Below are 10,976 nucleotides of genomic sequence, written 5' to 3'. Positions count from 1 at the left end.
ATATATATATATATATGTATGTATATGTATATATATAAGCCAGTTTATGCAATGGAAGCAGTATTAAATTTAAATAGCCATCGATATATCATATATTTAGTGTATATATACACACCAATGACAGGCAAGTTACTGTGCTTTTCATCTGAGATAAATATATATTATAGATATACAATGTTTATTTTTGAACACTATGTCAGAATATATATAAGGGAGAATAAACATCATCCACACACATTCTTGTTTATATCGTTAGCAGCGATATAAACAAAAATGCATTTTGCACCAAAAGCCAGTATAAGAGTTTCCCTTTTGATAACTATCGCAGAATAGTTTGTTCTAACAGAACATTCATGTTTAAGTGGAAATAAATATTACCTCTCAGTATTTAAACTGCTTCTATCGCTAATGAATAAATAAATATATATAAATATATATATGACCTTTAGAAAATATTTAATTTTACTATGTTATGAGTGATAACTCAAATAAAATAAACATGTACAATAGCAAAACATGCATGAAATAAAATTTTAATGAAAATAAAAAAAATATCTATGTCAAATTCAACTAATCAAAAAGAAGTAAAGCAATAAACATGAATAATAAACAAATGAAGCATATTCTTTAAACTTGAAGTATTTGCAATTATTAAAAGATGTCTAAACCCTATTAATGTAATCTTGGACATTATATATCACTGGGAAAGAAATTACTTTTATTAATCTATTTAAAATATTGAGAGTAGAATAAAAAAAAGACACATTAAGGAAGCTCTGTAACTAAGTGTACTATGTTCAAAGACGACGATTTTTCTTTATTTCTTTAAATATACTTCGATGATATGCATCAGGAAGAGATAATCTTAAACATCCCCATATCTAACCATGAGCAATTATCCCCTCCTGATCCACTGACTGTATCCTCTCTTGTTTGTTGAGGGTTTTTCTCTGGCAGCTCATTGCTACCATCTTATCTTTTTCTCTGATACTCCTACTCACCCTTATATAAATGTAGGGTAGCCATCTATCCTCCCTGGCATAAAATCTCCTTTCCACCCTTCCAAATACTCCCTGCAACTTAGTCAAGGAGGCTTTTCCCTTCACCTCTCTTTCCTCTCTCGCAAGTTATTTGGCAACTCCACTAGTGACAGCAGCACGAAAAAAGCACCCAGTCATGATGTAAAATGGTTGGCATTAGAAAGGGTGTGCAAATGTAGAAATCATGCCAAAGTTGATATGGAGCATGATGCTGCCCTGTGGATCACCAGATCTAATATCAAAAAACCATGTTAAACAATGAGGATGATGATACATGTTAGTGGCAAACAGAGAGAATGAGTACTCAACATTACATTTATGGATAAATATATTATTTGTTGATTTCCAACACTACCTTAGCTTTATCATTTTACAGTTTGCAATTTTCAGCCAAATCCTTATACCTGCATTGTAGATCCAACAGATCATACTAATTTCATTTCTCTATTGTAATTTGAAACAATTCTGCTTCCACTAATTATATTTCATTGCTGAGCTGGTGCAATCATTAGCTTGGAATAAATGCCTTGTGGTATTTCATCTTTGCATTCTGAGTTCAAATACCAGCAAGGCCAACTTTGTCTTTTGTCCCTTGGTCAATAAAACAAAGTATCAGTCAATTAATGGGATCGACTAACTTCTACCCTCAAACTGCAGCTTTGTACCTAAATTAGAAATCACTATTATAGAGAAGAAATATTTCTTTTGATTCTTTACTTTTTGAGTTCAAATCCCAATGGAGCCAACTTTATCTTTCATTTCTCTGGGGTTGATAAAACAAATTAGCAGTCGAGTACTGGGATTGATGAGTACTGGTCTTATATTTAAATTAGAAATCTCTACCATAGAGAAGAAATATTTCTTCAAGCTGTTATTTTAATCTCACCAGTCAATAAAATAAAATACGACTCAAATATTAGGATTGATGGTATCAACTAATTCCCTTCCCTTCAAAATAACTAGTCTTTGATCTTATGATCAATAATTAGAAACAATTATTATAAGGAAGAAAAAAATTATTTTCAAAATATTGAAATCCTTGGCATATCTTTTATTCCACTGAGTAACAAGGTATATCTTCAAGGACAATCTCCATGTGATATCATCTAACAGTATCCTTTTAATGTACTGAAATATATTAAATATTAAGAACAATTTTTTATTTTTTTACCTTTTTGACTTATAAAGACTATTCTAAACATGGATTAATAATTGCATTTCTTTTATATTTGAACTCAACATGAAAAAGATGACACATTGAAAATAAAAATAAAAGAAAATTTTACAATGTAAAAATAAAATTAGCAAATTGAAACTAAAACTTTATTTTCTTCCTTCACTTTTACTGCAATTTTGAAGTAAAGTTCAAATTGTTAAGTATCTACACTTACCATTTCATATTTTTCCTGGAGTTTGCTGTATTCTTCTTCTGAAGTTTTCAGTTCAGCTTGTGTTTTCTCCAACTAGATTTGAAGTTGTAAGTTTGGTTAGTCATTAATGATTAGAACACATTCTCACAAAAGCAATTTTTATTAACATACAATATGTATTTCCTTTCCATCTCTCGTTCACATATCTTCTTCACCTGAATAATTGTTCTTAATTCAAATCTAAAGGAAATAATTTAACACTGACATTGGCTTAATTCTCCGAACATCTTTATGGACAGATCAACCACAAACTGGACAGTTTGTGTCAGATGGTGACTGATAAATTATCTAAGTCTCTTTTAAATGAATAATCTTATTTGCAGATTCTTCAACTCATAACCTCAGAAGAAAACAACACTGAGTAATCGAAGTGCACAGTTAGACAAATCATAGGTGTCACTCACAGCTATTACACAAACATGCAATACTAGGGAACAAAGAGTATGTTACATCTATTACAGACTAAGTCAGTCTCACTTTGAGCCCATAATCTATCCATAACAAACTATAAAAAGCACCTAACACCACACTTATCATCACAAACCACAACTCCAGATCATCTACTACAGAGCATCTCAAGCTAATGTGGAAGTGATATAATCATTCAACCTGCTCGGAATAGCAGTCATTTCACTCTCAAGTCACACCCTAGCATCTTAAAAAAAGGACATATTAGATAATTTAGTTGTAGATACCTCTAAAAAGATAGGATGATCAGAACTAGAATGTTTTTGCTCATAAGTCTCCTTAATTAGAATTGGAGATGACCTAGGGCTAAACAGTAGCAGCCAACTACAATAGGGAACAAGTATATTTAACCCTTTAGCATTCAGATTACTCCGTCAAATGTAATGCATATTTATTCACATTATTTTGAATTAATCATGCATTACCTTGTGGTTTTGATATTTTGATGATGTGACTGTTTATTTTTAAAATGACATTGTAGGGTAGGTGTGAGAAGCCTGATCTGGCCTGTTTGTACATAAAACAAGTAAAATATTAGGGCATGATATGGCTGGTTTAAATACTAAAGGGTTAAAATAAACGAATGCTTAGGAGCTCAGTTTGCTACAGTAAACTCTAGCCGACAGGGCTATTGCCACTAAATACACTATACTTACTTACCCTGACCCCAACAACAACAAAAACTCACATCTAAATGTTCTAAAACGCTACAACACTATCCTAAAATACTATACGTAAACATCCCAGGACACTACTATATTATCTTCTAAAATAAACCACCACTTCAGATAAACATAAAAATCTCATAGATACATTAGTAACTTCATTAGCTACAAATACTGTACTGAGATATATACTTCCAGTGATAAGTGCAGGAGAACAGAAATTGTTACAGATGACTGAGCCAACCTTGCTTACTTTAGGTTGTGGATGCCAGAATTTACAGTTATATGAGGGAGTCACTATGTAGGTAGCTCAACCTCAAATCATAACCTTCCATCTTAAAAAATAAATAACACATTGTATACCGTTATCCTAGATATACTTTGAAATAAAGTCAGAATGGTCACGGCTAGAATACCTTTAATCATGTGTTTGTTAATCTAGAGATGTAGTAAGTGAGGGCATAGGAAGATGGTGTTACCTTTGTATGCAGTTGTGATGGAATACAAAATTTCTACTGACCTATTATGCCTGTTAATTAAGATCAGGGCACCAAAAGTCTTTGTTCCAGAACAGAATACTTATTATGCCACAGGTTTAATCAAGGATGATCTGCAGCTAAACAACAGCTATACCAGACTGATATAACAGATTGACCAGATGGAAAAAAAATACAAGATGCTTGAACTACATGACATTCCATATTATAAACCCTGCACATGTAGTGTTGTACTCAATTAGGAGATAGTATAGAATACTTTTAACAGTAGAACTCTTAAGCAAAACTAGGACATCTGTCTGACTACATAGGTAGCACAAGCTTACTCAGAATTGACTAAGATTAGATGACAGCAACAGCAACAACAACCAACAAACTGTTAAAGGCAATTCAACAGGAAGAATGTAAAAGTAAGTAATAGCTGCATGCAGAACATGTACAATGTCATAAATGGATACAATTTAATCACAGAAAGAACAAAAGAAGCCAAGATGCAATTTCAAAATTATAGAGCTCTTCCCAATTCAAAAAAGTGCTGAAAACTTTGCAAATAACACATTAATCATCATGGTGCTCTCTCACAAAAGATTCCTGGATGAAAAAAAAAACAAAACAAAACATCATTTCACCACTGACAACCTGCGAAACAGCAGATCCCTTTCTAAATATTTTTAGAGATTGAGAGATAAAAGATAGGCCAGTTCAAAGACCAGCAAAGATTTACAGTTAACTGTAAACCATTGGATCTGAATAGGTAATCCAGGTTACTTTATAGATGTTGAGCATATAATCAGATTCCACATACACACACACATATAAATACATATACATTCATACACATACATTCACATACATATAAATACACACACATACTATCATACATATAGATACACACACACACATATGGCTTAATCAGAAGAAAGGGGCCATGCTCATGACCTTTATAGCCAAACACCCACCTTACACTAGACTAATGAAATTGACATGATTGATGTTCAGTTGGATCAATTCTAAGTCAACATTTATAAAAACAAAATAGAGGGACAGGATGGGGATTCCAGAAGTTTCCAATTCTGTGGAGAAAAGGTGGGTACGTTAGATGGAGTTGGGTGGGGGATGGGATTCTTCTATTCCTTTACATGTTTCAGTCATTTGACTGCGGCCATGCTGGAGTACCGCCTTTAAGGGATTTTTAGTTGAAGAAATCAACCCACGACTTATTCTTTGTAAATCTAGTACTTATTCTGTCTCTTTTACCAAACTGCTAGGTTATGGGGACATAAACACACCAACAGCAGTTGTTAAGTGATGGTAGGGGGCACAAACACAGACACAAAGACACACACATAATTATATACATATATATATATATATATATATATATATACATATATACAACAGGCTTCTTTCAGTCTCCATCTATGAAATCCACTCATAAGGCTTTGGTCGGCCCGAGACTATGGTAGAAAACGCTTTCCCAAGGTGCCATGCAGAGGGACTGAAATTAGAACTATCTGGTTGGGAAGCAAGCTTCTTACCACACAGCCACGTATGTAGTTAAATGGTTAAAAGAAGAAGAGACCATTTAAGTAGTTGGTAGAAGAGGCAAAATATGGTAACAGCACATCTGTGAACTAGAGATTGGAATGTGTTGTCAAGTAAATGCTTGCCAGTCAACCACATGGCATTCTTTTTAATGTAATCAAAGATGGGTTGGTGTGCAGCCGTAAGCCTGTCTAGATGTGGGAGTAGTTTTCTATTGTGGTTATTATTTGTGTTTTATCAGACAGTCGATCAGAAGTGATTGGCATTAGGAAGGACATCCAGCTGTAGAAACTATGCCAAAACAGATCTTGTCGAACTGTCCAACCTATACCACCTCAGCAAGTAGACATTAGATGATGATGACAGAGATAGATGCCATAGTTCTAAGTTATATAATAGTTGGCTATTGAGTACTTTAATGTTTAGGAAAATTAAGATGTTATATTAGACATGTGCATGCCTAATACCTGTATATACATATGTACATATATATACATACATGTTATGTGTATGTATGTATGTATGTGTCTATCTTTCTGACATGCACACACATAGGTCTCTCTCACCCTCTCACTCACCCTCTTCCCCTCCCTCTCTCTCTCTCTCTCAAAACTGATTATATGGCTTGTACTCTGCTCGTATCAGTTTTCATAGCTGAAAACAATTTTTTTTAAAGTTGAGTTGAAACTGATACAAAGAAACAATTCCGTTAAAAAAAAAACCCCATCAACTTCAATAACATGCAAATCTCTGTGTTTGAAAAATGAAATATCACCTTTGAAAAACTGAATGTAAAACAGCAAAAAAAAAAAACTGCAAATTTTTTTTTTAATTAAATATAAATATGATTTACCATCTCATGTAAACATGCCAACTGATTCTTCATTGTGATTTCCAATTGTTCTTTCTCTTCTTGTAAGTGTCTGAGAATATCTTCTTTCTCTTTCACTGTCTTATTGCTGTCTTGTAGTTCCCGTTCTTTGTTACTCATCGTCTGTGACATAAAGAAGAGATATATTATGTCCATGAAATGATAATTTTGCAAAATAAGTAACCTTGTGTATAGGCTTGAAACATTTTTGTTTAATAACATTTACATTTGACACTACACATCCAGGAATGAGACTGGGTATCATCATAATTCCTTGCTACTGTCATTATCATCTTTTAATGTCTGTTTTCAATGCTGACATTGGTTGGACAAGTCAACAAAATCCAATGAGCATCAAACTCTAACAACAACTTTCACATCGTTTCTAAGGCTGGATGCCCTTCCTAATGCCAACTACTTTGCAGTGTGGGTGGGTGTGGTGTGCCTTTTCATGACACCAACACTGGTACAGTTGCCAAGTAACTAATTTTATTTCTGTTTCTTCTTTTTCTTTTTTATTCCTGCTGGCTAGGTCAAATAACAGTATCTTGCCAATTTTCTCTGTCATCTGATACACATCACAGCAGAGAAAGCCACTAATCTTCATTATTGTATATGTTACATATTTTTTAACATGTTTTATTCTTAATGCAAAGAAATTAATGCATTAATTTGTGAATATACAATTGTATTGAATAACACAAAACATACATATTAATGTAAATAATGTACACATAATTTCTTGCATACTGAATTTAACCCATTACCTACCAGTGATCTCATATGAGATCACTTAAAAATTACAAATTTCGTAATTATCTGTCAATATTTACACATATCTAACCTTTTTGTTATATCTACTGGGTATATTTCTCTGATATTCAAATGAGGTTTGCTAATTTTTTACCTAATATCTCGCTTATTTCTATTTGAAATGTTATTTTGAAATGTTATTTTGATCATTCCAGCGTGTTTCTAAGGCTGTTTTATGCTAGAAATCAAAGTTTCATTAAAAAAATTCCAGTTAATAGAATTACGGGAGGTAATGGGTTTAATACTAAATAAAGAAGGTTGTGAAATGGCTGTAACCCATTGGAAGTCACATGATGAAATAACTATGTATTCATTTCTCATACTTCCTAACTTTATGCAATCACTTCAACATCTGACATATGACACACCACACACCTTAACAGGCAATTTGGTTTTGATGGAGGTAATGTGCTAAAAGTACAGCACAAACATTTGATCACTATAAAAAAAAAACATCTGTGCAGGTTGTTCAGAAATTGCAGAGCCCCAATCTGTCATCTACAACAGGATAGTTTACCACACACACATACACACACACACACACCCCAATCAACTCACACACATATACACACACACCAACACACACACAACACACACTCACCTACCAACTCACACACACATGCACACACACAACACACACACACAACACACACACACACACACACACACACACAACATACATACACACATATACAATAGGTAATAGTTGTTTCCATCAACCAAATCCATTAACAAAGTTTTGGTTGGGTCTGGGCTATAGAAGACACATGCAGTGGTATTGAACCTTGGACCACATAGTTGGGAAGCAAGCTTCTCAACTATATAACCACACCTGCACTTATTGTATAAATGGAATAAAAGGCACCCTTGCCAGTGACATGTAAAAGACACTCAGTATACTCTATGGAGTGGTTGATATTAGGAAGGGCATCCAGCTGTAGAAACCAAGCCGAAATAGACCAATGGAGTCTGGTGCAGCTCTCCAGCTTACCAGTTCCAGCATGGAAAACAGATGCTAAATGATAATGATGATGATTATGAACAAATGCATACATGCATAATATAAGAAATAAGAAATTGCTTGGAGCCATAAAACTCATAATACCTCCACAGACTTTTGATGCTGAAGTTGCTGGGCACTCAACTGGAAATGGACTGCAGACAATTCTTCTTTCACTAAATTCAGCTCAGAAGAAATTGATTCTTGGCTTTCTGCAAATTCTTTTCTCACATTTTCAATAGTCTCTTCCTTCTCTTGTAAACTGTCCTTGAAATCTTGTTCAGCTAACTGCAAGAGTTTCTTCTCTTCAATCAAGTGGTCTTTGTCAACTTGTAGAGAATCTATCACAGACTGCAATGTTATTCGCATATCATTTGATTTTGTATTTTCTGACATAACTTGATCAAGCTCTTGCTGCAAGTCAATCTTTTCTGTTTCAGATTTCACTACTTTCACATGTAAATCAGCTGCTTCTTTCTTTAGATTTTCCATTTCTTTTGTAAGGTTTTGGTTTTCCTCTAAAACTTCATTTAGCTTGGTTTGGAATTTTTCTTTAGAACTCAGCAGTTGTTGTTCTGTTTCTTTATGTTTGGCATTTATTACAGATATTTGCAGCTCATACTGTTCCTTATATTCATCGAGTTCAGATTGAAGAGCAAAGTGTTTAGCCATTAATTCCTTATGATTATTTTCCAAAGAATGCAGTTTTTCGCTCAGCTCTTCATTTTGAAGAATCATATTTTCTCTTTCACAGCCAAAATTGCTAATCTCATCATTGGAAGCTTTATTCTTTTCTTCTAATGTATTATATTCTTTATCTTTTGTTTCTAAATCACATTCTAACTTTTGAATACATTCTTTCAAATAAGAATTCTCAGATGATATTTTTTCCATTTTCTCACTGAAATCAGATTCTTGTTTTTGCAATTCTGCATTTTGTGATCTAGAACCTTCCAATTCTGACTTTAACAATGATATTTGTGCTAGAATTTCCTTGTTTGGTTCTTGTTGATGAAATCTTCCTTCAGAATTTAGATTTTTAGCCTCTTTCACAAACTCAAACAGTTTTTCTACAGTATCACTGAAGTCGTCATCTATGGATTCAAAGTTAGAAATATACTCCTGCAATATGAACAGAAAAAGAGACAAATTAATTACCATATTTGAACTAATTTTTATCATATTCTCCATTCCTTTCTTCATTCATATTAACATTATCTACATTAAATTTATTTAACATTTAATTTATTTAATATTTAATCATGTTATTCTACAGACCTTTCACACCCATTTCTTCAAAACTCTAATAAATACATTAGTGTGTGTGTGTGTAGACAGACAGACAGACAGTTAGATATGTGTGATGGAAGATAAATTTCTAGCTGGATAGGATGCCAGGCTATCACAGATCCCATTCTCAGAGGATCTGGTATTTATTACTGATAGATAAACTATAATAATATAGAATAAAGTTTTCTGATCAAATTAGTATAAAATAACTGCAGAAAATCCAATGCATTCTCCAGGTGTAGGGGTTAAACAGATGATCCCTGCAGCTGAGTCATGAGTCCCTTATATAATTCTGTATAAAACCAGATCCATATGCAAGCATAATAAAAATGCTCCAACACAAAAAAAAAAGAAATTAAATTGATTTTTAACATAAGTTTATAGCCTCAAATTTGGAGGATTTATGTAGTTGAACAGATAGACTCCAGTATTCAACAGACATTTATTTTACTGACACTGGAAAGATGAAAGGCAAAGTCAATCTCAATAAGATTTGAATTCAAAACATAAAAGAATATAATGAAATACTACATGACATTTTGTCCACCACTCTACTGATTCTATCAATCCACTACACTCGTTGGTATCCACACTCAAATCATCATTTGATTTTAGTAATAATTCTATAAGGTTCCACCCAGCTGATTTTGATCCACTGTTGCATGAAGCCTCAGAGAAACTATCTCTGCTATATTACAACTATTGAGTGTCATTAAGTACACTTGAAGTCACAATCCTGTAATTGATGGAGTCACTTCCCTTTCTATCTTGGGCTCTTAACATCATACTTCCTTAACAAGAATAAATATATATCTACATTTCTATACTATAATGGAGAAAGCTGCTTATTAATTAGATATGTAACAATTACTAAAAGTACTAAAAGAAAGCAATTATTAAAGGCTTGACCGTCTGGAAATATTTTTATAAATTCATGTTCTAAGAAATTTCCTATAATTTCGATTTCTCAAGTTTATTGAATTATTTAACTCCAATTTCTTGCAAATTTAAATATTCATTGCATTCACTGTGTCCAATTCTTCGCAAATTTAAATATTCATTGCATTCACTGTGGAGTAATCCATTTTCATTTGCAAAGTTTCTCACTCTCTCTTTTAATATTTTCATTTTAAGTTTTAATTTGCTATTTGGAAAACCAACAGTTTATTCTATTAATGTATACGTAATGTAAAAACATTATTTATTGAATGAAAAGTTTTTAAAGTGATTTTGTTGTTATGGCTGTTTGGAACACTATAAGCCTTAGAATAATAACTATCCAGACCAATTTGGGCCATTTTTCCTTTTTAACTTAAAAACCATGGGAGGAGTCTTTTTGGTAAAAAAAAAAAAAAAA

At 32.8% G+C, this 10,976-nt stretch overlaps 1 protein-coding gene across 4 annotated transcripts in view; it reads right to left on the bottom strand.

The window, feature by feature from the left end:
- Nucleotides 1-10,976, bottom strand: part of LOC106872124 (FYVE and coiled-coil domain-containing protein 1) — a 68,319-nt gene that overhangs the window by 28,730 nt on the left and 28,613 nt on the right. For all 4 annotated transcript variants that reach the window (XM_052967372.1, XM_052967373.1, XM_052967371.1 and 1 more), the window contains exons 10-12: nucleotides 8,435-9,451; nucleotides 6,499-6,639; nucleotides 2,432-2,503 (exon numbers count right to left, since the gene is read on the bottom strand). In XM_052967372.1, coding sequence (XP_052823332.1) covers nucleotides 2,432-2,503; nucleotides 6,499-6,639; nucleotides 8,435-9,451 — 1,230 coding nt within the window. The remainder of the gene's footprint in view (nucleotides 1-2,431; nucleotides 2,504-6,498; nucleotides 6,640-8,434; nucleotides 9,452-10,976) is intronic.

This window comes from Octopus bimaculoides, chromosome 4 (genome assembly GCF_001194135.2).
Source record: "Octopus bimaculoides isolate UCB-OBI-ISO-001 chromosome 4, ASM119413v2, whole genome shotgun sequence".
Taxonomy (NCBI): domain Eukaryota; kingdom Metazoa; phylum Mollusca; class Cephalopoda; order Octopoda; family Octopodidae; genus Octopus; species Octopus bimaculoides.
This window is presented reverse-complemented; position numbering and strand designations above follow the sequence as displayed.